This window comes from Anabas testudineus, chromosome 15 (assembly GCF_900324465.2).
Source record: "Anabas testudineus chromosome 15, fAnaTes1.2, whole genome shotgun sequence".
NCBI lineage: Eukaryota > Metazoa > Chordata > Actinopteri > Anabantiformes > Anabantidae > Anabas > Anabas testudineus.
In genome coordinates this window covers 1,314,622-1,341,849 of record NC_046624.1, presented here as the reverse complement: position 1 = coordinate 1,341,849, position 27,228 = coordinate 1,314,622, and the positions used below count along the sequence as shown (strand labels likewise).

The window sequence follows — 27,228 nt, the reverse complement described above, 5'->3', positions numbered from 1 at the left end:
ATCCCCAAACATGTCACTAAAAATCTAAACAGTAGTTCACTCACCTGATCATCGGCACTTAATTATTCTGCTTTGGTGGATTGTGAAGTTTAGGGAGAAAAACTGAAGTACAAAACATTTAGTAATTTGCAGTCCAAACTAAATGAGACTGAGACTGATGAATGGCTTCTGGTGATACTTTCTCTTCATAGTGAGAGTGAGAGAAAAAAAAAGGTTTAGGCATTTAGTTCTCCCTGACATAGGATAAATGTTGGATGTGGCTCAGGGGCCTTACCTGTTCCTGGAGGGGGGCATTTGTCACAACGAGGGCCCCAGGCTTTGCCCACACTGCAGCAGCAGAGCTGTTTGCTCAGCTGGGCAGAAACTGGGTGTAAACATTGCCTCCCTGAGCTGACCAAACGGAAGCAAGCCCCCTTCTCCTCTGGGATGGCAGGCGTGTTGGCTGAAGAGGAGTGCAGAAAGTGGACAAAGAGTAGAAGGGGGGGAGGTGTAGAAGGTGGTGCACCACAGAGTAGAAAACACATAGATAGGGAAAGAGAGGACAGAGAGTGGAAAAGTAAAGAGGTTCCCTTCACCAAAGCAACTTCCCTTCTCACCTGTAGAAACTGCCATGAATATTTTTTTCTAAAAACACTAAAGTTCAACACATACATTGTCTATAAAAAGTATTACAAACCTCTGTGGGTGAGATGGAAGAGACAGTGCACACAATAAATCAATAAGTGACTTGACTTCAGAGCCTCTCTCATGCCTTCTACTCTAGTTGATATTTAAGATTTAATGTCAGCGTTTTCCTCTTTGCCACTCCACAAGTTGAAACTTGTAGAGAACCCGGTCAACAGTTTGCTGAATGTACATTCTCTCCCTTCAGAGGGGTTATATGTGTCTTAGTGGTCTCCCTCACAAGTCTCCTCTTGCACTGCCCCTCAGTTTCATCACCGACCTGCTGTAGGCAGATTCATACAACGACCATACTTCTTCTATTTCTTAATGAAGACTTTACCTGTAGTGCAAGAGAAATTCAGTGACTTGGAAATGTTTATGGTGTCATCCTCTGACTGATGCTCGTCAACTGCAGTTTTTATTTCTTTGTTGTTTTTGTTTTCATGGTGTAGTTTGTGTCCAGAATAGTGATAGTGAATAGTCTGGACCTTCCAGATACAGATTTCTTTTTATTGCAATTAGTTTTTATACTGCAATTCTTGAAACAAATTCACTGCACTCAGGTCTGAACTGTATGACTTCTAAAATTACACAAGTGATTTAGAAGTGATAAGTGATATATGAGTTTTTTCTTGTTCAATTGTAGACACAAGTCTTTCTTACCTTTTGATCAATGTCCAAAAAGGTCAAATTAAATTGATCATGATTCAGTACGAAGTATAAGGTGAGGTCAATACTTTTTTTAAACACTGTATTTTACAGTGCAAACTCAGAAACATTTTGTGGTGGCACACACAGTTAAATAAAAAAAATTAAGCTAACACAGAAACACTCAATAAAGCGCAGACAACATGTATGAAAAACATGCCCATGCACTAAATTATAAGAGAACAGGCTCAAATGAAGGCATGCAAGTGAGTTTGGCTTTATTTGCATTAGGTTTTAACACAGTTCAAATGTCACCAAAGATAGTGCTGCAATGATAATTATGTATTATATAAAAAGTAACATGTAAGCAAACTGGCTTACATTCAGACACATATAAAACTAGGTTAATTTCCTCCTGGATCCATCTTTATATTTAATATACAGATATGACACCTCGGAAAGAAAGCAAATAAGCAAGGTGAAACACAGCCAGTGAGACAGTAAGCAAGATTTGAACCTTTCCACCTCTCGTTTTTTGCTCTTTGGACAACTACTTCCATCACTCATTGAGAGTACCATAGAGTTACAGCATCAATAACTCTGAGGTGAGATTGTCCCAATGTGTGATCCATTATCCCAAAAAAGGAAAGAAAAATAGGCCCATAACTCTCTGCACTCATTGCACATTGCCTCTGAGTGTGGCAATTGGGGCATCTTAAAATCTAAGTAGTTTCAAGCATGCATACCTAGGGAAACGTACTGTCTTGCTTAATAGGGTTACTGGATAGCCACACCAAATGTACTCATCAGTAACTGCAGAGAGGATATAGCACCAACATTCCTGGATAAGTGTACCCAGTACCAATCAGAATCATTGTTTTGATTCAGTAGGCCTTTTTGTACAGAAACCACACCGCCTCTTCTTTAAGACGCTCAAATAAAACCGATTGTAACAGTAATCATTAACGTACTGAAGACAGTGTATGACAACTGTACTTGAGTTTCAATCTGTTGATGTTTCTCCTCCAGTATACGTGGGAGTTTCCCAGGAAAAACAACTCAGTACCTGGTCTTTTATTCAAATAGGGGAGTGAACTTACATCGCTTATGACACTACTTCGTGAGGCAGATTAAAGGAGGCTCAGCATGGACCCTCTATGCCTGTTGGGTACCTTTTGCACAGAACAGCAAGGTACTGTATAATACAGTACCTTGCTGTTCTGTGCAAAATAACACAATAACTCTCCCTTGAATGAACAGCGTAAAAGGGGCTAGTGAAGTTGGACGTAATCGGTTACACACAATTGGTGGTGGAAAAAATTTACACAGGGTGGTCTTGGTAGTACATTTCATCATTAGTGTTCAACCATTCGAAATTATACTGGCTAACTGAGCCACTTTGGCATGGTGTAAACAACTGCTTCACCATAAAAGTCTCCTGATTGTTTTCTGGGTGAAAGGATTTATATGAGTTTGCAAAATGCTGGTATCTAAAAGTAGGAACAGCAATGTCAGAGTTAAACAAAACTCCAAACCAAAGACAAACAAAACTCCCACCAAAGATCATAGTGATACACAGTGAGACTTTTAAAAATTGTGCTTTTTTTCTACTATGCATGTTAGCTATAAGTTCAGTGTACAGGCGCAACTTTGGTTAGACCTAAGTAGACCCGAGGATAATGAGACGTGATCCAAAATGTGGTCAACCAGAACAAACCTGAACTGAGAGATAACACACGACACTGGCAGCATCAACGACTCAGATCAATTGACTGGTGGCAGTTGTGGTGAAAAAACAACATGAATATAATGGTAATATCCTAGAAACCAAGCCTTGACTCACATTAGGCCAGGTTTGGTTTTCAGTTCCTCAGAGAACCTGTGAACTTCTTGCAAGGACATAATGATGCTGCAGTTGAAATGCATTAGATCACTTCAGGTTGTCTGATTTTGTGGCTCCCTTATTCTTATTACATCTCCCCTCTCTTTCACTCTGCCCTCCGCTTCCTCCTGCTTTTTCTAGATAAAGGACATGAGCTATGTTTTGCTTGGCTATACATTCTGCACTGCAGTACATGCTGGAGTGGGATTTTTATTATACAAAAACACCATGCTTTTTCTGTGCATTTTATGCATATGCATATCATCAACCACACTTTTGTTTTAGCAGAAGCAGCCTTTACTAACTTTCTTGTCTATGATTTGTCTCTTGGCAGGAAAGAAGCATAGGAAGCAAGTAAACGTATTCCCCCCAAGTCTTCTGCAATTTGATGATATCATAGGAATAGAAAAGATCAAACTCATATAAAAGCTTTTGTATGCACAAATCAGAGATGGGCATGCAAACTTAATGCATCCATTTTTGTCCATATCATGTTTCTGCTCAGTGTGATACTGCACTGTTTAATAAAAGAAAATGATAAAAGGACTGTAGAGCTTACATATGCATGTGGTGAACGTGGAGTCAGGGACATATCCAGGTTTACATATGCACCGGTAGCTCCCCACAGTGTTTCGACAGTTTCCATTGGGACACACACCCTGTAGCTGGCACTCATCGAAATCTACATATCATTAAAATAAGGAAAAAGACAATAAATTTGAATGTAAGAAATAAAGCACATGCCAGAATTGTTATTCATTTTGTATTTTTCCCTGCACATCAAGTATGTCATTAATTTTTATGATTAATTTTCATTATTACACAGCAAAAGAACAAAGAGCAGTTGATGTTGTATGTGATGCCTGTCCTATATAACTTTTGTTTACAGTTTGAACAGAAACCGGAGCATTTCACATTTAGGCACAATATTGTTTATACTCTTTTGGTACATTTTTCTTACATACAAGTCCTTCTAAGAAACCACTGAAAACAAGAACTGTGATAAAAGTTTTGTCAATAAAGGCAACTAATGGACACATACGTAATTGCTACTTAAAGTCACACGCTCGAGCTTATGATTAGTAACACAGTATCCTCTGTTGCCCAAATGTATAGCTCTTTTGAGGGCCCAACACTGCATCTCTATTGGACTGATGTCAGCATTCTCCTGAAGAGTGGATTTTTGTCTCTGAACTTATTCTGTAGCAAATTTACTTTAATGTTTAGGGTCATTGTCCTGCTGCAAAACCCTTTTTTTTTTCAGCATCAGCTTGCAAAAAGCCACAATGACATTGATAGACCTGGGATTTCATTTTCCACTTCAAGATGGCAAGCTGTCCAGGTGCAGAGGCAGCAAACCAGCCACAAATCTTAAAGATCCCTCTACCATACTTCATACCCTAGTTCACTTAGTTTTTGATATTACTGTAGATAATACTGTTCAATTTAAGCACAGGCACAGACATGTATTTAGTGATTCAACAGGTTTGATGAAAGAAACTGAGAAAAAACACCTATATTTACTTGATGTCACTAATGCCGAGAGGCAACAGGTAGGAGCTTTAAATCTAAATGTTCATTCCTGAAAAGATGGCTGTCAAAATCTCCTCACTGTGCTTCAGTGAAACACTTTGGTTTCAGTTCTTCAACAGCCGCAGTTTGTTTGTGTCAGGTCCAGTGACACTGTATTTAGCAGGAGAACCTACAGAGCTGCTGTTAACTCAGAAATGTGAATTATGTGTCCTACACATGGTTCAAACTGAATAATGCACTATGCTAATACTCCTAATAGTAATACTGTATCTCTGTATATTTGTTGATGGAGTCTCACAGAGCAGAAGTAGAATAAAGTTATATTTGAAATAAACTATTATGAAATTATTATATTTGTCTTAACATATTTTTGACACTTTATAAAAATGTCCAGAAATAAATGGACTCACACTAGGGAGGTGCTTTTTATAGAAAACTTCACCTCAGTCTTACCTCAGTCTGATCTGTGCGCTGATTCCAGTGTAGTTGTACATTTTCCAAGTAAACATCTGTAATATTTTTGGTTGCATAGCTTAAAGCTCAGTTGGTTGAACGTTGGTTTCAGGAAGTGGCTGAACTCTAGATATTCCGATGGTTTTTAAAGTACATACAAGATACTGGATGAATGGGTACCAACGATCTGCCTCTTCTCTTGTTTCCCTCTCTCTGTACTACTCGTTGTTGTTTTTTGTTGCTTACTGTTCTTTTCACTCTCCTCTTTTGGAGGCAGATGGCCGTCCACCCTGAGCCTGGTCCTGCTGGAGGTTTCTTCTGTTAAAGGGAGTTTTTTCTCTCCTTTTAGTCTCCTAGTGATGCTACGGGGGTTGTTGGGTTTTCTATATAATTGTGTTTACAGTTATATTTTGTAAGGCGTTAAACTTTAAACAGCAAAACGTGCCTTAAGATGGCATTTGTTGTGATTTGACACTTTGTAAAATTTAACTGAATTGAACGGTGCCATCTCAGCAAACACCAGAGCTAATAACAAATTAAAGAGCCCTTACCTTGGCAAAGGGAGTTGTTGATTCTCCTGTAACCCTGAGGACAATCTATCAGAGGGATAGCTAATAAGAGAAGAATATGGAGAATAAGAGAGGGCAAACATGTTTGTCATTTTATTCATACATTTAAGAAAGACAAAGACATGGGAACGTGTTATTTAACGATTTATCGAGTCTCAATCGCATTTGAGCTTTTGTGAAATGTTCAGGTCTGATGGTACTTTTGTTATACAACTGATCATCAGGTGACTTCTTTCTGGGGAAGCCAGTTTTCCAACTATGTGCAACTATCAGAATCTCAGAAAGGCATCATGATAATAAAGCTTTTTATTATGATACATTTAGACATAATTACTAATTCTGGGACTATTAGATGTACTCTAGAGGCTTTGTTTGCATCTGTGTCAACTAGTCAATCAATATGTGAAAAATGTAGAGGGTCCAATGTAATATGATCTCTATAATAACTCACATAATTGTTTAATGCTTCATACTTTTTACAAAGGCTTATCCTGTCCAAGCAAATGCTTTTTAGAACAAAAATACATCTTTGTTTCATAGTATCTTTTCACATCCTAGCAGCTGTTCCATGGCCAGGTGTGTGTTTTTTTTCCTCTTTAGTTGTTTACACGTAAGTTGATTAAATGTCTAGAGCTGTCCAAAGAGCTTTCACTGCCAGTAAAACAAATCTATGATAAAGAGCAAAAGCAATAGCTGAGGGCAAAGCAATTATTTGGTAAATTACTTAAAAGTGACAATGGAAAACAACTGTTAGGCTCACAAACACGCTCAAGGAGATAGGGGTGTCTGTGTCAATGTCAACAATCAACAGTCTTTATCAGAGTAAATCAAGATTTATCATAAGATGAGTTTTTTGTAGTTTGTCAACAAACAGGCAAAGGTGGAGAGGTGGTACCCAAATACCTGAAAGCAGATTGATAATTTGTTCAAGAGAAAACAAGGCAATGTTTGTTTAACAAACAAAGCCAATTTTTCACCAATCATAGTACCAGTGTCCCCATGGCAAAATGGGCTGTTTCACACTGACTTCCACAGCAATATATGAATAATAAAAAGAAAACATTTTATCCACACATAAGGCATGTGGCCTACAAGCTGGCACAAGTGATTACATTTGTTATGCACACTTTGACCAAAAATATCGAGCCTTCAATGTACACTTACGCCACTTGACATCATTATGTCATTTGGCAGATGCTTTTTTCCAAACTAACTTACAAGTGAGGTACAAGGTAAGCAAAAAATCTCAGTCAGGCAGAAGACTTAAATTATTAAAAGGGCATTTCAGCTATTTTATATCATATATATATATATATATATATATATATATATATATATATATATATATATATTACACATTGAAGTCTGTTTCCAGGTGTTCAGGCCAACTGGCAACAGAGGGAGCTGTTTGTTTTTGTTTTTTCTGTCTAATATATGACCTCATATGTCACCTGAGTCAGTTTGGAAAGTTTATTATGGGTAATGTAGGTATCGGGTTTCAATAAGGAGGAAGGATGTCAAGTTTTCTTCTCTTTCTGTTTTTAATATCTATCTTAGAATGAGACAGTATTATGTCAAAGTCGTGCGGCCAGTTCACATAATTCTGGCTTAGAAATAAACCATCAAGATGTGTTTAAAGTGATTGTCAGCTAGGATTTGAGGGTTTGGTTGGAAGCATTGGATAATGGTGCAGGAATAGCCGCCATGTTACTGTATAGACCCTAGAATAAACTATGATAACACTCGAAGGCAGAGCATAACCTTAAATGTCCTTTTCAACAGAAAATACTTTTAATGTAAGCAATCTTTGTGTTTTGGTTCATGTATTTTGGGGAAATGTAGAGTAGCTCTTACACCAGAACATGTATTGTCATGCTCTACAACCAGCAGCTTTGGCCTTAAAGAGAAGTTCCACACTTCTATAAAGAGAACAGGACTGAATAGCCACAACCCCCTTCTCCGCTCCACCACAACCCCACATATACACATACCCACACACTTGGTTTAGCTGGGTAACAACCTGTCTAAAAAGAGCCGGGAAGCCCTGCATGCCACCAAGGCGTTTTAGTGCTTCTGGAAATAACTCCAGTGGTTAAAGTCACCTTTCTTTTAATACCTTAACCAACACATGGGTCATATAATGTTTCCTAACTGCTCTGCCTAAGCATATTTCAGCATCTTTATTTTGTCTCTTGCCAGCTGAGGCAAAAGCCTGAGCTGTGTGAGTAGCAGAACATTTACATACTCTGTGTTTTAGGCCATCAGGGGTTAACATTCAAGTGATTTAAAGCAGCAACTGAACATGCCTGACTTATCCCCCAAGGCTGTGTTTTTTTTTCACCTCCTATCACCTTACCTGTCACACACACCCTGTCAGTGAAGCTCTAATTCTGATTGCTGCCAACGTTTTTGTCTGGGTCATTACTGGTGATTATACTGTTTCCAAACATTGCATAGTGAAATTCTCCTGCAACCTAAAGAACAGGAAAAAGTTTCAATGCAGCCGGATAAAGAAAGAAGCCAACATAATGCAATTAACTGTTTCTGTTCTGTTTGTAAACTTTTAAGCAGTAGAAAATTCAAGCTAATGACCAGCAGAAGTACAAATAGCCAGATTCCTTCTACTTTTTCCCTCACGGTACATTTAAACTGGCTGTTACTCACATATTGACAGGACTTCTAATAAACATAATATAAGATGTTCTCTGGTGCTATCAGAGGTCTATGCAGTAATGTATAGGGTCTGTATTTCCAGTTATAATCACATGACAAACAACAGAACTACCGTACATTCTATGTAATCTTTGCCAAAATCTGGCGTCTACATTACCCACAATGCAAACTGACAGACAGCAGATGGGTTGGAGACTGGTGTGTATTAGTAGTATCATAATAAGTTACAAACTGGAGCAGGCTTCAGAAGTCAGCTCACTTCTTTAAAACTCAAAACATTGTTTTTTTATACTTGTAGTATAGAAAACTCATAAATGATGTTCATGAGACTTCAAACTGCTCACACTATGCAAGCTCCATACAGACTGAAACTGTGTTTTCTCCCTAAAACAGAGTTTTTTTCAAAACAGCAAGCGGTGTGTAACTCTGAAAATGCCAGCCTGATAGCGTGTTGCAGGGCTGTCTAAGCCTGGTCCTTGAAAGTCACTATCTATCCCGTCATTTGCAGCTTACCCTTTGCTGGACACACCTTGCTTTTCTTTCCTTTGTAAATGTCCAGTAGTAGTAAAAGTGCCCGTTTTGTTGTTTTAAAGGTAATTGCATAATGTCTTGGAATTTCATGGTTTTCTGCATTAATTTGTCATAACATGTGATCTGATCTTCATCTTCTCTCATACTTTTTCCACCCAGCACTGTGAATGTTTACATGTTATGTTCAATAAAAACATGAAAACATATAATGTTTGTGTACTATTATTTTAAGCAGTTTTTCTATTGTTGTGACTTAGATGAAGCTCAGAGCACATTTTATGAAAAATGTAAAAGTTTTTCTTGCCACTGTATTATATATAATGTCAATTTAGCTCAGGTGGATATGTTAAAAAGTTTTTTCAGACTTAATAAAATAAGTAACAAAATAAGAATACATAAGAGAAAATCAGCTGTACTCACAAGGTTTCTGTGGACACTTTAGGCATTTGTGGAAACCCCAAGATGTCCCGATGCTTGAACAGCATTGCTCCTGCTTAGTGAGACCTGGCAGAGCCTTCCCACACTGTTACATGCACAATATCACAGCGTGGGAGAAAAAGAAAATCACAGAAAATTATTAATTATTGTTTTTATTTGGCTACACCTATATTTTCTCTGCTTTCTGCTTTTTCTGTACTCTATGCAAAAACACAAAATAACATTTGCGGGGATTGTGTGGTCCACCTTCACTTTAGGTCCCAAATGATCTGCAATTTGGTCAGTAATAAGAAGTGGCCTTAGTTGAAAGGCTGTAAAATACTTCACATTCTCATCTGGCATTCAACAAAAAAGAAACAGAATTTAAAAACAGCATGTTAACAGAGGCTAATTAACACTTAACAAACACACGTACAGGTTTTGAGATGAGATGTCAAATGTAGGACAAGAAGTTAGTATGTTTTCACAGAAAGGCTGCCGTAGAATGTGGTGTGAGTTAGGGTTTCAAGCATATCCATGCTACTATTTTCAGGAGTATAAACACCAGAGGAGTGACAGTTCAAAAATCACATATATATTTGTGTGGCAGCTGGTGAGGGTGGTCACTGATCTAATTTAATAATGTATTCATGATAAAACAATTAAGAAAAGAAATTCATTTGCATACATGCATATACACATTTTACTTCCTAGATTCTAGTCTGGCTATATTTCATTTGCTACAGACATATAAGTCACAAATTACAAGTCAAATTTACTTTCACATGTTCTTCAGTTGCACTGAGCTATTAGAAGGAATCTGTGACAGTGTACCTGGCTGCCTGCAGTCTCCTGGAAGCAGCGCCCCAATGTGTGCCGGTTGGGATAGGCTATGTTGTAACTGTGGTGCTGAATCTTCTGGCTGCTCTCTGTGTGGTGGTAGGTATAACTGGCAGATGAACCAAACTGGGAACCTTTGACTTGGTTTCCATTGTTGTGGTAATTGTCCAGCTGAGACACCTGGTGAACCTGGACAGAGGCCTCTGGAGGATGTTTGATGTGGATGTTGACGATGCTCGGGCTGAAAACTAAAGACATGCAGAACAATACATGGGCAATATATTTATCATTGGGCCATATGATTATTATTTAGAATTAATTTATGGATTGTGTAAGAATGTAATTTGTTTTGCACATTAAGATGCAAAGTATAATATAAATAATTTCGGCTCCCAGAAATATATTTTCTGAAAGTCAGTATATTTTAACAGAAGGCTGCTGCGGCAACAGGTGTCACTAAGCTGTTGTAGGTATATTAGACTCAACACACAAAATGGAACTAGTATTTTACATGTTAGTATAATCCTACATCTAAATAAACTTAAAAATAGATCTCCAGCAATAACAAAATTCTTGACAACCAACCAAAATTTTTATTCCCCTTTGTGAAATCAAACAAAACCTTTCAGCAAACTGTTCCAAGGCAAAGGCCATAACCAAAACAGTTTATAGTTACTTCCAGAAGGACAAAGACAAAATCTCCACTAGGTTTAATTAGGATATTTTTTGATGCAGAACAAAATGATAAGGCCAAAATTATTATCTCCTATGTATTTTTTCTTCTCTCTCAAACCACACCTGAGTATTCAATCAGCATTGAACATTTCCTAAGGGATTCGAATGAACAGGGCTATTGGAAATTGAGCTTGCAGACTTGGAGACTACTCTTAAGTTCTTGCCAAGAGGTAAAAAAAAAATTGGTCTGCAATTCAGAAAGAAGATAGTGGATCCTGGTTTTAAGGAGGAAAGCATCCAGTGTCCAGAACAGCTGCTTGTTGCATCACCACAAAATACAAGGAGAAAAAATTCTGTAAGAAACTGTGCATGGTCTAAAGTGCAGGATTTTAAAAAACAATGGAGAGCAAAATAACCAGATATGTCAACAATAATTCCCAGATCTCTGCCAAGAAAACTGCTGCTGAACTGGCCTCTTCTGGGCTGGATGTTTCAAGAGAGACTGTTGTGTGGTTTCTTATTCATGTTGCGTTTCAAGGTGATCATTCAAGAACAGCTCCAACTCCAACTATATTTGAAAGTGTAATATAATTGTGAAACAATTTGCCATGGAATAAAGGGCTATGGTCCTTCAAGAGACATGTGCCAACCTATGAGCAACTAGGTCTTGTAGATGTTTATGTGAAAATGCTGTTGACAAATTTAAGGAACTTATTCCATCTTTTATTTCAGAGCTATGTACCAAGACAGAGGAGGGCAGTCATTTCAACGTTACTCCAGCACAAGTGGACTATCTTGTTGATAGTACTGGTGCTTCACCCGGAACAATAAAAAAAGCTAGTGAATCAGAAGAAGTTAGCTCCATGGTACAATTCACAAATCCGTAGATTAAAGCAGAAATCACGTAAGCTGGAAAGGAGGTGGCGTTCCACCAATTCAGATGAATACTGCCTAGCCTGGAAAGGTAGTTTAATAATATATAAAAAAGTAAAGCTCCGTAAAGTTAGAACCTCATATTACTCCTCATTAATAGAGGCAAATAAGAACAACCCTAGGTTGTTATTTTCAGCACTGAGTCATAGCTCTGTTGAGCCTAGTATTCCCTCAACTCTCAGCAGCAATGATTTAATTAATTTCTTTACAAATAAAATCATCAACATCAACTGTTAGAGAAAAAGTTGATCAGATCCTCCCTGCATACAGCATGGATTGTACAACAACTCTAGATACATCTGTAAGACCACACTCATACTTAGACTGCTTCCTCCCCATAGATCATTCTGAGCTAATTTCAGTAATTAATTCCTCTAAACCATCAACATGTCTCCCATCCCAACTAGACTCCTCAAAGATGTCTTACCTTTGATCAGCACGTCCATACTGGATCAGATCAATCTCTCTTTACAAATCAAGCCCCAAGCCCCTACTCAAAAAGCCTACTCTGGACTTTTTTGGGGGTTTTAGTGAATTATAGACCAATATCCAATCTGCCCTTTATCTCTAAAATTCTTGAAAAGGTAGTTTCTAAGCAATTATATGACCACCTGTGCAGCAATAACTTGTATAAAGATTTTCAGTCAGGATTTAGAGTACATCATAGCACAGAAACAGCACTGGTAAAGGTTACTAATGATCTTCTATTAGCATCAGACAAATGACTACTCTCTATACTCATCTTGTCAGATCTTAGTGCTCCATTCAACACTATAGATCACAACATTTTATTACACAAAAGAACTAAGAACTAAGCACTAAATTGGTTTAAATCATATCTATCAGATAGATTCCAGTTTGTACATGTTAATGATTCTTCCATGAGTCTTCCATGCACAGTAAAGTTAGCTATGGAGTTCCACAGGGATCTGTGCTTGGACAGATTCTTTTCACTTTATATATGTCCCCTTTAGGCAATATTATTAGGTAACACTCTATAAATTTCCATTGTTATGCAGATGATACCCAGCTATACTTATCTATGAAACCAGAAGAAACTAATCAATTAGTCAAACTTCAAGCATCCTTAAAAGACATAAAGGCCTGGATGTCCTCCAATTTCCTTCACCTAAATGCAGACAAGACAAAGGTTATTTTGTTTGGGCCTAAAAATCTCAGAGACACTATGTCTAATCACATTCTCACCCTTGATGACTTAGTATTGGCCTCACGTAATACTGTAAGAAATGTCTGAGTTATCTTTGACCAGGACATCTTCTTCACTTCATACATCAAAGAAATCTCTAGAACTGCCTTTTTCACCTGAGAAACATTGTTAAAATTAGGAGCATCCTGTCCCAAAGTGATGCTGAAAAACTAGTCCATGCATTTGTTACTTCCAGACTGGACTATTGTAATTATTAATAGGATGTCCCAATAACTCCTTAAAAAGCCTCCAGTTAATCCAAAATGCTGCAGCCAGCGTTTTGACTGGAATTAGCAAGAGAGATCATATTTCTCCTACGTTAGCTTCTCTCTATTGGCTCCCTGTAAAATCCAGAATTTAATTTAAAATTCTTCTCCTCACATATAAATCCTTAAATAATCAAGCTTCATCTTATCTTAAAGACCTCATAGTTCCATATCTTCCAAGCAGAACTCTCAGTTCTCAGACTGCAGGTTTACTTGTGGTTCCTAGAGTCTCCAAATGTAGAATGGGAGGCAGAGCCTTTAGCTATCAAGCCCCTCTCCTGTGGAACCAGCTCCCAGTTCAGGTTCGGGAGGCCGACACCCTCTCCACATTTAAAACTAGACTTAAAACTTTCCTTTTTTATAAAGCTTATAGTTAGAGATGGATCAGGTGACTCTGAACCATCTCTTAGTTAGGCTGATATAGCTTAGTCCACTGGGGAACCTCAACTGATAAACTGAGCTCCTCTCCTCTCTCCTTTTTCCTATATCAAAGCAAATGCCACCATTTCATGTCATTAACTTTGTGTCTTCTCTCTCCTGTAGTTGTGTTTTCTCCTCTCTGTCTCCCTCTCTCTGTACTTTTCTGCAAATATCCTCGGCCTGGAGCTGTTATCTCAAGAATCTAGTTGATCTGCCAAATGTTCTTGCTTCTTGTTGTTGTTTTTGTTGCCTGCTGTTCTTTACTCTCTCATTTCCACTCACCCCAACCGGTCGAGGCAGATGGCCGCCCATTATGAGCCTGGCTCTGCTGGAGGTTTCTTCCTCTAAAGGGAGTTTTTCCTCTCCACTGTTGCCTAAAGCTTGCTCAAATGGGATTGCTGGGTTTTCTGTATCATTTTTTGTATAATTATTCTCTGTAAGGTAAATGGTCCGCACTTATATAGCGCTTTTCTACCTAGCAGGCACTCAAAGCGCTTTACACTGCATCTCATTCACCCATTCACACGCACAAGCACACACACATTCACACACCGATGGCAGAGCTGCTATGCAGCTGACCTGACTCACCGGGGGCAACTAGGGGTTCAGTATCTTGCCCAAGGACACTTTGGCATGTGACGTGGCAGCCGGGAATTGAACCACCTATGACTGGCAGTCAACTGCTCTACCTATTGAGCCACAGCCACCCCCAAGGTCTTAAACCTTACACTGTAAAGTGCCTTGCGATAGCTTCTGTTGTGAATTGGCGCTATACAAATAAAACTGAATTGAATTGAATAGGTTAGGAGGCTGTTGTCAGTTGTGAGTTAGAAAGGTTACTTTATTGGCTAATAACTGCCATGGGGCTTTAGTTTTTGTCTTGTTTCAGTTCAGATAATCAGCAAAATATCTTAGTGGAGATTTATGTGGTAGCAATTAAATTATAAACACCTTTTTTATAGTCATTTCCATGAAAAGGTTAAAGGTTTTGTTTGATTTCACAGGGGCTAATAATTTGGTTATTGTAGTTGACCATTCATAACAATGGCCCTGCAATACTGCAGGATAGGAATGACATGTGGTTTGTTACTTTTAAATTATTATTAAATGCAATAGCATGTTCTTCCTGATTTTCTAGGTTTTTCTAACTTGCCACAGCAATGTTTATATCTGTTTTAGATCATTTTCCATATCATTTACATCACCCTCCAGAACCATAGTAGTTTACACCTGTGAACTGCATATTGTACAGTCTTTAAAGTGCGTGACTTGAAGCAAATGGGCTAAAAGATTGAAATTGGTACTTTTGGTTGGTTGTTTTTTCTATATAGATTAGAGAACCACTGCATAGGTCTTCATTCTTTTACTCACCAGTACTCTGGCCATTGCTGTAGGTCAGAGGCAGTGTGTGTGTGGAATGGACCTGAGTTTGGCTGTAGCCTCCAGCCTCCTGATGCTGCTGGTGTCCATTCCTAACAGGTATCTGGCAGAACTTTCCAGAGAAGTTGGGAGGGCACTGACACTTATCCCTGGTGCTGCACTTCCCACCATTCATGCATGGGAGATGACACACCACTGAAAAAAGAACAAAGAAGAACTTATTCTGATGTACTTGTCCCACATGTATACATATTTTATTATTATCAACATATTGTGAAACATAGGCACAGACTACTGTGTAACAATATCTCTGATGGAATGAAAGTTTTGACTGTGTACTTAGATGCAGAATCAGAAAAGCTTTCAACATAAATCAAAGGAATTCATATTTCCTGATGTTTAAAACAAAAAACATAAAATTTGTGTACATCAAATGAACTGACACATCTGTGTACTGTAGGGCCTTCATTCATCTGACCTTAATTTTTTGCTTTCACATGTTTAAAGAGCAGGATTAATGCCAAGTAACACCAGAAAATTACATGACCAAATAAATCTGTGTGTGTTCTTACTAGATATTTGGTTCTACAAGCTTTGTGCCATATTAACTACTGACAGAGCTAGTTGTTATGTTGTGGCTAGCAAGCTAACAACAAATAGGACATGCTAGCATTAAACAATCAAAAAAGCTCCTGAAGTTTTTGCACTGTGTTGTCCTGTTTACCATTCCTAGAGCAAAACTAGTACTTATTTACCTCAACAGAGTTATAGCTGAACAGGCTAATCAGCTTGCTATATCTCATTTATCTTGCCCAGGGGTGGGCAAACTTTTTGAATCGTGGGCCACAATGGTTTCTTTTTGCCAGAGGGGAGGGACCAAGAGCAGATGGATGCAGGGTTTTGGCAACTCCACCTCAGAGGAGAATAAATAAATATATATATATATATACAGTGAGGGAAAAAATTATTTGAACCCCAGCTGATTTTGTAAGTTTGCCCACTAACAAAGAAATGATCAGGCTATAATTTCAATGGTAGGTGTATTTGAACAGTGAGACACAACAATGACAAAAAAAATCCAGAAAAATGCGTTTCAAAAAGAGATATAAATTAATTTGCATTTCCATGAAGGAAATAAGTATTTGATCCCCTATCCGTCAGCAAGATCTCTAGCTCCCAGGTGGATCTTATACAGGTAACGAGCTGACATTGGCAGCCCTCTCAGCTCGTTACCTGTATAAAAGAGACCTGTCCACAGAAGCAATCAATCAATCAATCCACATTCCAAACTCTTCACCATGGCCAAGACCAAAGAGCTTTCCAAGGATGTCAGGGACAAGATTGTGGACCTACACAAGGCTGGAATGGGCTACAAGACCATCGCCAAGCAGCTGGGTGAGAAGGTGACAACAGTTGGTGCAATTATTCGCAAATGGAAGAAACATAAATTAACTGCCAATCTCCCTCGGTCTGGAGCTCCATGCAAGATCTCACCTCGTGGAGTTTCAATGATAATGAGAACGGTGAGGAATCAGCCAAGAACCACTCGGGAGGAACTTGTCAATGATCTCAAGGCAGCTGGGACCATAGTCACCAAAAAAACAGTTGGTAACACACTACGCCGTGAAGGACTGAAATCCTGCTGTGCCCGCAAGGTCCCCCTGCTCAAGAAAGCCCATCTACAGGCCCGTTTGAAGTTTGCCACTGAACATCTGACTGATTCAGAGGAAGACTGGGTGAAAGTGTTGTGGTCAGATAAGACCAAAATCGAGCTCTTTGGCATCAACTCAACTTGCTGTGTTTGGAGGAGGAGGAAGGCTGCCTATGACTCCAAAAACACCATCCCCACTGTCAAATATGGAGGTGGAAACATTATGCTTTGGGGGTGTTTTTCTGCCAAGGGGACAGGACAATTGCACCGCATCAAAGGGAGGATGGATGGGGCCATGTACCGTCAAATGTTGGGTGAGAACCTCCTTCCCTCAGTCAGGGCATTGAAAAGGGTCGTGGTTGGGTACTCCAGCATGACAATGATCCAAAACACACGGCTAAGGCAACAAATCACTGGCTCAAGAAGAAGCATATTAAGGTCATGGAGTGGCCTAGTCAGTCTCCAGACCTTAATCCCATAGAAAATCTGTGGAGGGAGATGAAGGTTCGAGTTGCCAAACATTGGAGAGGATCTGCAAAGAGGAGTGGGCCAAAATCCCCCCTGAGATGTGTGCAAACCTTGTGGCCAACTACAAGAAACGGCTGACCTCTGTGATTGCCAACAAAGGTTTTGCCACCAAGTACTAAAGCACGTTTTTCGAAGGGATCAAATACTTCTTTCCTTCGTGGAAATGCAAATTAATTTATAACTCTTTTTGAAACGCATTTTTCTGGATTTTTTTTGTCATTGTTGTGTCTCACTGTTCAAATACACCTACCATTGAAATTATAGACTGATCATTTCTTTGTTAGTGGGCAAACTTACAAAATCAGCTGGGGTTCAAATAATTTTTTCCCTCACTGTATATATATATATATATATATATATATATATATATAGATAGATAGATAGATAGATAGATAGATAGATAGATAGATAGATAGATAGATATATATATATATATATATATATATATATATATATATATATATATATATATATATATATATCATGTGATATGGAGAAAGCATGCGCTTTGATTTCAAATGAAAATGAACAAAAGCATTACGACAAAAGATCTGTCTTTGAAATCCCACAGTATTTAGTTATTTATTGAAATTAGTCTTAAAACACTGAGAATTAAATGAATAAAAAAAACCTTTTAGGTTACTAACAATTGCCGTTCTCCTCTTTCTATTCAATTTGTGTCTCCAGGTCTAAAAGTCAAAAATGATCAGCGTGAGAAGGGAACATTGTTTATTTTGTGAATGTGCGTTCATTTGCTAATTTGGTTGAGCCTGTAAATTAGCCGCCAACTTCTGAGCAGTAGCTTCCCGTTCTTTTGTTGATAGCTTGCTAGCATAATTAGCTATTTTTATGGTGAAATGACCGGTAATATTATATTCTTTAAAAACCCGCCCAGTTTCCTGACATATCAGGCATACAGCAGTCGATCTGTGTTTACTGAAAAAAATAGTTGTCCACTCCTTATTGAACACTCGACATTCCCTGTCTACTTTCCTTTTCTTAGGCTCACCTTTACAGAAGGGCTGAGGGAGCAAAAAGTAAACGAGAAGTACCCGGAAGTCTTTATTTATCTAGAGTGCGCCATCTAGTGGGAGCACATTAGAATCGCAGGGAAAATAAAACATTTTAAAAGTTTATTATTAAAGTTTGGCGGGCCAAATAAAAAAGTTTGATGGGCTGCATGTGGCCCCCGGGCCTTAGTTTGCCAATGCCTGAGCTAGCCTAACCAAGCAGTTAGGAGAAAGGATAATAATAATAATAATACATTTATTTATAGAGCACTTTTCTAAACATATGTTACAAAGTGCTTCACAAGACAGACAAGAAACACATGTAGCCCAACAAGATCAACTTGAGCAAGCACTAGGCAAACAGTGGAGAGGAAAAACTCCCCCTAGGGGAAGAAACCTCCAGCAGAACCAGGCTCAAGTTAAACGGCCATCTGCCTCGACCGGTTGGGGAGCAGGAGATGGATTGACTGATGGATGTGGATGTTAGTGTTAAAGGTTGTAGGTTTCCATGTCAGCCCTGTCATAGACTGCTGACCTGTCCAGGTAGTACCACGTATCCTGAACTTGCTCCAAGCTGACCACAGCTACAAGACGATAAGTGGCATAGTTAATGCCTGCAAAAAGCAAAAATCTTTTCTTCTTAATTTGCCACAAGGCAGCATAAAGACTAAAGAACAGATTGCACAGGAGTGGTGTCTACAGAATGTCTCCCTAATCAAAGGGTTTGAGCTGCCCCTATGTCACCTGAGTTCAAACTGATGAGATGAACCTAGAAACTAGGTTGAAACTAGATGAAAAATGTTAGTATTTACAGTGCAAGTGTTTATTATATTATTCACAAATCACAATGATATTTTTGCAATTATCCATTCAGAACAAACTCAAAATGGTTGCCTGGGAACCTAAGAAGATCTTTAAACTGACATATGAAAATATGCCTGTTGTTTTGTGATTGCTGCACAAAATGACGCAGTTGCAACAGTTATTTCATGTAGAATGAAACAATAAGTGACTGTATGAGAGCAGGAGTGAGACGTAGAGACCCACAGCAGCAGAGTAAATGAGGGTTGACATTTAATGGCAATGACATTTTATGAACTCCAAAAATAAGGCCACTTCTTAATCTAGGTTAGGTTCTCCGTAACTTATAGTCCACAATCAATCCTAAAACATTCACCATTACTAGATGTATGTGCACACATCACTTCACTTTCAGTTTAAAAGGGCTGGTAACACACTTCCAGGGGGAGGTTATTCAGCACACATGCATAAGTAGAACTGCCATGCAAGACACTGCAAGTTGGAAGATTAATGTCTTAGACATGTGGACAAGAGGAGGCAAGAAATCAAACCACTGATCCTGAACCAGATTAGCAAATGAGCTACTCTAGCTACTAATCTACAGACACAACCATACTTTATTTTAGTTTTCTTTGAGCTAAATGCTGGAAGTGTTGGGTCAACAATATTTTTTTAATAACTTTAGATTATGCCAGTGATATGTATGAAAGAACAACTGGGAAAATGTGACTTCTGAAGCTGACATGACAGGACACTGTAAAGTAAAGATGTGATCTGCTGGATCCAGGACTACAGTATCCCTGAGGCTGTGCAACAGCGTTACAGAGTGGAACATCCTTCACAGTCTTTGGTTATATACAGACATCAGCTCCGGAGACATTTTAAGTCATAGAATTATTGTTAGTGAAAGCTGAAACTGCCTGCTGGCATCAATGTTTGTCATTTTAACCAGTGAATGCATCAGCACTGGCTAACCTGGCGACCTCAGTATCTAAATTAATTGTTTGCTTTATATTTTCTCACGCTGATCTTCACTTTCCTGCACCAAAGAAACCTGCTATGAATAAAAAGAGTACTTCAGAGAACACAGGTGGAAAAGAAATACAGAATCCAGTAAAGGACAGATTGGCTGTTCATTTGTTTTATTGTAGCCAATATCGGTCCTTAAACCCTGCTACTTATCTTATCACTTATCTTTACACTTTTTTTCACTTAATCAGAAAAAAAGACTGTTTTGTGATTATCTGTTAACTATTCATGTATGTCATTTTATTAGGGGTCGCTGTGGGTCTGGTGGGTAGAAGAGTAAGCACAGAGATTCCTAGGCCATCATCCTGCTCAACCATCCTATGAGCCACTCTCTTCAACCAGATGCCACTGGTACATTTTATTTTACACTTGTCACATGCGTCCATTATGGGCTTAGGTGTTTTTTATTGAAGCTAATATGTTTTTTGAAATATTTTAAAAATGTGTATAAAGTTAAAAAATAAAAATTTTATTTATCTTAATTAGCCTTTTACTATAGATTGCCTTTTATTTGCAGATGTCTTGGAAGCCATATACTGTATACTGTACTGTGCAATGTTTTCTTTTGTTTTTTAAGTCCTGAAGAAGAATCTCTGCTCTCTACAACCTTTCAAATGTTCCTGCCTCAAGTATTTTACTTTTCTGCTGCCTATAATAAAGTTTTTTGCAAATGCAAATCAATTTTGATTCTGAAGTTCTATTTATCCACCTTCAGTTGTATCAAAGTGCAATGTGATGAATGTATAACACTGTCTGGTTCAAGAAATAATAAATTCTGTATTTTACCTTTATATTTTCTAATAATAATCTGTACATTTTTACACTGTATGCATGTATACGTGTGCAGATATGTTTGATGGATTAATCTTGCAATTTGGCATTTACAAAAACCGAGACACAAAAAAAGATAACCACCAGGAACTTACACTGAAGATCCAAGGATGCCTTTAGACTAAGTGTAAATAACTGAAGTTAGTCAAGACTGTTAAACACTTCAATTGGATTTTAATGTTTTTGAGGCTGCATTTCCATTTTCATATTTTAATGTATTATGTAGAACATTTGAATGAAATATGCTACAAAAATAAATATGCATTGCTTGACAACACGAATACTGTAGTCAATTTCGTCTCCTGCAGCCAAAAATGCAATATCCTCATAAACCTTAAATAAGACATAGCTGCCTGTAAAACATCAAACTAAGCATATTAAACACTGCACCATGAGCAGGCACCATTACATTTCTGGTTTGGCAGTGCTATAATAACTATATACCCATTTATATCGTAGTCACTTGATTGAAATACAGCTAGAGTACATAGGAAATATGTTCACAGTGATAAAAAATACAAACATATTAGAATAAACCTGTTTGTTTTAACACTATGTTGGCTAAAGTAACAAATAATAAGTGTAATCTGTAGAGGAATCTGGAAAGGTCAAGGACAGAAACAAAAATGGAAGATGTGAAGTTTCCCAGAGTTTCTTCTTTGAGAGATCAGAAATCCAGCAAAGACCTGGGTCAGCATCTGGCAGCTTTATATGGATGCCAAGTTGGTCCTTCCGCAGTCTAAAGAAGCTTGACCAGAAATGTTTTTTGTGGAAAGGCAAAAGCCAAGAAACCACTTTTTTGTGTTTCTAATGTAAAAAAAAAAGAGAGAAATAAATACTGGTCATCGTTCATAAAAGAACAAAGCTAATGGTGCCAAAGACTTTTGCACAGTACTGTATCCATTCAGACAAATGGGATGTTGTACTGCAAGATTAGATATTTTGTTGGTAAAAACATTTTATTGAGATGGTCTGTATCAAAATATTTTTCACTTGCCATTTAAATTCGTTATCCACATGCTGCCACTAACATCTGGACGACTAACACTAAAAGCTTTTTGGCTGTTCACTGGATAAACAGATTCACTTTGGTGTAACAAACCATGCAAAAGAATCAGAAACAGAACAATGCTACTAGACGAGACGGACGAGATTCATAAACTGTATTGTATTAGATGATGCTTTGATTTCCACTAGCTGTTCAAATCTATAGAAATTGCATGTAGTTTCTTCTAGCAACTAGCAACTTTCTTCTAACAGTAATATAGTAATTGTTCTAGGGACAGTAATATAGTAATTGGAGTAGAATAGAGTAAAATTACTAATTACTCTTTATAGTGAATGATAAGTAAATTCAGAGTAACTTTACCTAGACTGGACCTCATTGGATCATATTCACAGTTTGCACATGTAAGTATCCCTCTGAGTCATCTGGAGTTAACAGTCGGGTGTTTTTTTTTGTTTGTTTGTTTGTTAGTTTTTTTTGCCTAAAACTGGTCTAACCACAGTTATACTATATTCATGTTTCATTCATTCATTTCATTCATGTTGTTCCTCTGAGGGTGCTTTCACACCTTAAATTTGTTTGCTTTAATTTGAATCAGTTGAGTTTGTAAACTTTTAGCAATTTCTCCTTGGTTCGGTTTTGTTTCACACATAGAAAAATCAATCAAAAAGTGCACCAAAAAACTTCACTTCAAACTACGCGAGAATGTCTTCTAAGCTCATTGGTCAGATGTGTCTGCCGCAGGGACAGAAAAAGTAAATATAGGAAGAAGGTAAAGTGTTGTGAGCTACTGTATGTTTGTGTGACAGTAGGGAGATGATTTCACTATGAACGTTAACTAATTGGTCATCCCGTTGTTAATTGTTTTTTACGTTACATTACCTGCAGAGTCATCAGACCTGGTGTCTGTGAAGCACTTCACCTCATCATGTCTCCATGTTTGTCCTCAATTAATCAGACAGCATGTTTTTGGTGGACAAACAAAAAAGATTACCAAGATTACCATGTTCACACCAGACAAAATGAAGCGCACCAAGAGGGAAAACAGATTTGAGGTCAATTTAACTGAACTAAAGGTTCAGACAGTTTGTCGGTGCAAAACATTTCAGAACATTCACGTCATTTATATGTTTGGCAAACAGTTGACTATTTACACTGAACACTGTTAGCATTACCATATTTTCTGCGCTATAAGGCGCTCCGGAGTATAAGGTGCACTGTCATTGAATGGTCTATTTTCGAACTTCTTTCACATATAAAGCACACTGGACTAAAAGGCACATTAAGTGAAACAAAACAGTCAAACTTTATTCAACGCGTTCACCATAACTCCCAAACTTGTTCAGTTGTAACACGTAAAAAATAACACAACGGCTTTTAAGTGCGCCCTATAGCGCGGAAAATACTGTAATTAAGTTGTGTTTTTGGTCACCAAATGAATCAGTATGCATTCTCTTTTTAGTTTTTTTTTTTTTTTTGGTCTCCATCAACTCAAGAAAGAAATATCTTTATCTGATGAATGCATTCACCAACCGTTTTGTATCTGCAAACTGATCCATGATCCCTGGTATGCGATAAATAGGCCCAACAGAGAAACATGCCCATATCATGATGCTTGCACCACCATGTTTCACTGTCTTCACTGTGTACTGTGGCTTGAATTCAGAGTTTGGGGGTCGTTTGGGGGTTGGGGGACAAACTGTCTGTGGCCATTGAACACAAAAAGAACAATTTTACTCTCATGAGTCCACAATATGTTTCTCCATTTCTCTTTAGGCCAGTTGATGTGTTCTTTGGCAAATTGGAACCTCTTCTGCACATGCCTGTTTTTAACAGAGGGACTTTGTGGGGGATTCTAGAGAATAGATTAGCTTCACATAGACATCTTTTAACTGTCACAGTACTTATAGGTAACTCCAGACTGTCTTTGATCATCCTGGAGCTGATCATTGGCAGAGCCTTTGCCTTTCTGGTTATTCTTCAATCCATTTTGATGGTTGTCTTCCGTTTTCTTCCACATCTCTCTGGTTTTGCGCTCCATTTTAAGGCATTGGAGATCATTTTAACTGAACAGTCAATAATTTTTTTTAAATAAATTTTTTGCACCTCCTAATAGGTTTTCCCCTCTCCAATCAACTCTTAATCAAAGTACACTGTTCTTCTGAACAATGTCTTGAACGACCCATTTTCTAGGCTTTTAAATGCATGTTCAACAAGTGCTGGCTTCATCCTTAAAGAGGGGCCACCTGATTCACACCTGTTTTTCACAAAATTGATGACCTCACTTATTGAATGCCACACTGCTATTTTTTTTAACACACCCCCCAATTTCACAGCCTTAGGAGCGTGCATATCATGAATGCTGGGTCTTGTTTGTTTTCTGAGAATCTACTGCACCTACTGGTAACTTGTTTGCCATGTAGCAATAAAAAAATATACTAAAAACCTGGATTATTCTGGTTAGTCACATTGTACTGCTATTATTTTGAACATAACTGTATGTGACACAGTCAGATACTGAAATATGCCAACAGCACAAGGTTAAACTAGAATCATTTCTAGTACCACATGTGCAAGTGATCCAGGATCTGATATCGAAAATTGCTTGTTCACATTTCTTCCTATAATGAGTCAGAATATAATGTGAATGTAACCTCGGTGTCAGCTTACCCAACTGTTGTAGGCCATAATATACCTGTACCTCTAAATGGTCAGCAGTCTTTGTCTTCATGTTTTTATTTTCATTGTGGTTATTGTGTACTAACTGTAGTTTGTATACAGTAGTTTTATTAGGGAGTTTCAGGGGAAAGCAGCTGAAGCAAGACACACAGAACCAGGTTGGGGGCCTTCCATTTAAACTCACTTTAAAACTTCTGAGTCCAACACTATGAGTGAGCCCTTTCCTTTAATACATACAGTAGCCATAACATCCACTATTATAAAAATATTGACTGATGGATCTTTAAACTATTATGTGATAAGTTGGCAAAACAGCAACAACAAACAACAAACGGTTGCTGCGGTGTACTGACGGAAAAAAAAGAAATAATTCAGCTGATTTCCAACCAACCAGAGGTCTGTGTAACACTACAATTTTGTCTTCACTATTCTGCTATGCTGTTTATGTTACACCAATGCTGGCTAGAAGTACACACAGTGGGTGCGTTTGTGTCTGTGTTTGTGTATGTCAGGATCTCTTACCTACTCTGAAGTTGGGTGCTGTCAAGGTGTCTGTGGCACGGCCATTCTCGCTGATGATGGTTGTTGTGTTTCCCAGCTCACAGTTGTTTTGACATCTGCCTCCAATGCAGGTTATTTTACAGATGGTGGGTGTAAAGACCACCTTGATCCTCCCTGTATGGTTGCCCACTGCTGCCGAAAATATGACACAGACCATAAGGATAGGGAGGGAGAGGAGACGTAATCTGGTTATTCTTTGATCCATTGCAAAATGTTAAAGTACTTTCACGTTGAGGCTTGTCAAAATTATCTGGTGTGGCAACAGCCAATGCAGCGATAAAAAGTCTACTAGGTAAGTTGCAATTTTCAAAAACTAGTGTTTCCTTCTTGCACTTATATACGTTGCACTGCCCCTCTCTGTCTGTTACGCCTCCTTTTCCACTGCTCTTAAAACCAGCAGTGCCTCTGAAACGTGAGCAGCAACAAAGCAAAAAGTCTGGGAGAAAGAGAAGTCAGCAAACAAAAACTCTGGGACGTTTTCCAATTCTTCGTCATACGTCTCTGAGAGGTGGATATTGCTATAAGCACAGCTTTATTCCAAACACCAGCTATGCCACCTTCAGCTCCTGTTCCTGTTTTCCTCCTACTTTTTACTCTTCAGATTTAGCGGACTATGCTGCAGAATGTGAGCCCCTTAAATTAAGAAAAGTCAATGAGATCAAGGAGATATCGCAGTATGCTGTAAGACAAAAGCTTATCTAGCCGTCTCCCTGTGGCTGAGTCCTCCTTCCCACCCTCTTAAAACCCAACCCTTAACACAGACTCACAGGAAGGAGAAAGGAGTGACGAGTCCAAACTGTGACAGAATATTGTATCCTATCTCAAAGTAACTGGCGTATTTTATCTTTCTACCTGTTGCACAGTAATAGCTTACACTGATCTCTTCAGGTACTTCTAGACCTTTATTATAATTGTCTCCATTATACTTACTTTCCTCAATCTATGAATATCTTTTCCCCTTGTGGCAGTTCTTGGTATTGCTGTGAATACCCTGGTCTATGGAAAACAAACCTCTTCACAGAATCATAGCATTTGCATCAGATTCAGCCAGGCTGTAGAAACTCTGGAGAGTATAGCAGGAATGGATGGTAGTCTATGTTCAAGAGTAAATTTCTATCTTTCTCATTTTTTCCACTGAGCCATATTGTGATTAAATGAGAGTTGAACAAGGGAATACTATCACAAGTGTGGCAGAAAATTAGGGATTGACTAGGAAGATTAATGTTTCAAAAAACTGAGGTTGGACAATAATATTTAGATAAAACATTCTACAGTATGTTATGTTTAATAAATGTCCCCAAGTGATTTAAGTTGAATCAGTCTAAGCTGAAGGCTACTTTAAAACCTGAAGAAGGTTGGAGGGTTGAGTATGAAAGAAGTCAGCTTACCCAACTGTTGTAGGTCATAATATACCTGTACCTCTAAATGGTCAGCAGTCTTTGTCTTCATGTTTTTATTTGCATTGTGGTTATTGTGTACTACTAGGTTTTGCGAAGAAAGTATTCATGGTCTGTAGCAAGAACACATCTTTTTTAAAGGATTGTCTGCATTTGTAGTGTAAATGACAAGCAGTTGGGTAGAACAAGTTAAGCTAAAGAGGTGGCAATTTTTCAATATTCATAAAATAAAGAAGAAACATTTTATATATTTTACATCAAATGTCTATTTGCAATATGCGAATAAAGTGTTGCGGTAGGGCTGTAGTACTGAATGCACATTATCATGGTATTCATATTGGGCTATTCTACTGGTGGTGACCAGCGTGCGGGAGCTGAGGGACAGCTGAGGGAAGACAGGGAATAACTTTCCCAGAAAGCATTTATAATTGTGCTCCTCGTAGATACACAACTTACCGCCGTAAGAGGTAAACCATGTGGGAAACTGACATACATGACCTGTGACAGTACTAGTTTAAGATATTTCTTTTTGTTAGCATTTGTAGGTGTTGTAAGATGTCAAAAGCAGAGAGTTAATGAATGTTAACAACACAAGTCAAGTGTCTTAAAGGTATGACTTCAGCTTCAAGGAGAACAAATATACTG

At 38.2% G+C, this 27,228-nt stretch overlaps 1 protein-coding gene across 4 annotated transcripts in view; it reads right to left on the bottom strand.

Annotated features, from left to right (window-relative positions):
* The window catches only part of ltbp1 (latent transforming growth factor beta binding protein 1), a 98,445-nt gene that overhangs the window by 40,256 nt on the left and 30,961 nt on the right, over window positions 1-27,228 (bottom strand). For 2 of the 4 annotated variants that reach the window (XM_026356873.1, XM_026356875.1), the window contains exons 5-11: window positions 25,148-25,318; window positions 15,082-15,285; window positions 10,204-10,457; window positions 9,373-9,475; window positions 5,731-5,790; window positions 3,753-3,875; window positions 275-442 (exon numbers count right to left, since the gene is read on the bottom strand). In XM_026356873.1, coding sequence (XP_026212658.1) covers window positions 275-442; window positions 3,753-3,875; window positions 5,731-5,790; window positions 9,373-9,475; window positions 10,204-10,457; window positions 15,082-15,285; window positions 25,148-25,318 — 1,083 coding nt within the window. The remainder of the gene's footprint in view (window positions 1-274; window positions 443-3,752; window positions 3,876-5,730; window positions 5,791-9,372; window positions 9,476-10,203; window positions 10,458-15,081; window positions 15,286-25,147; window positions 25,319-27,228) is intronic. The other 2 variants (XM_026356874.1, XM_026356876.1) reach the window with 2 other exon arrangements.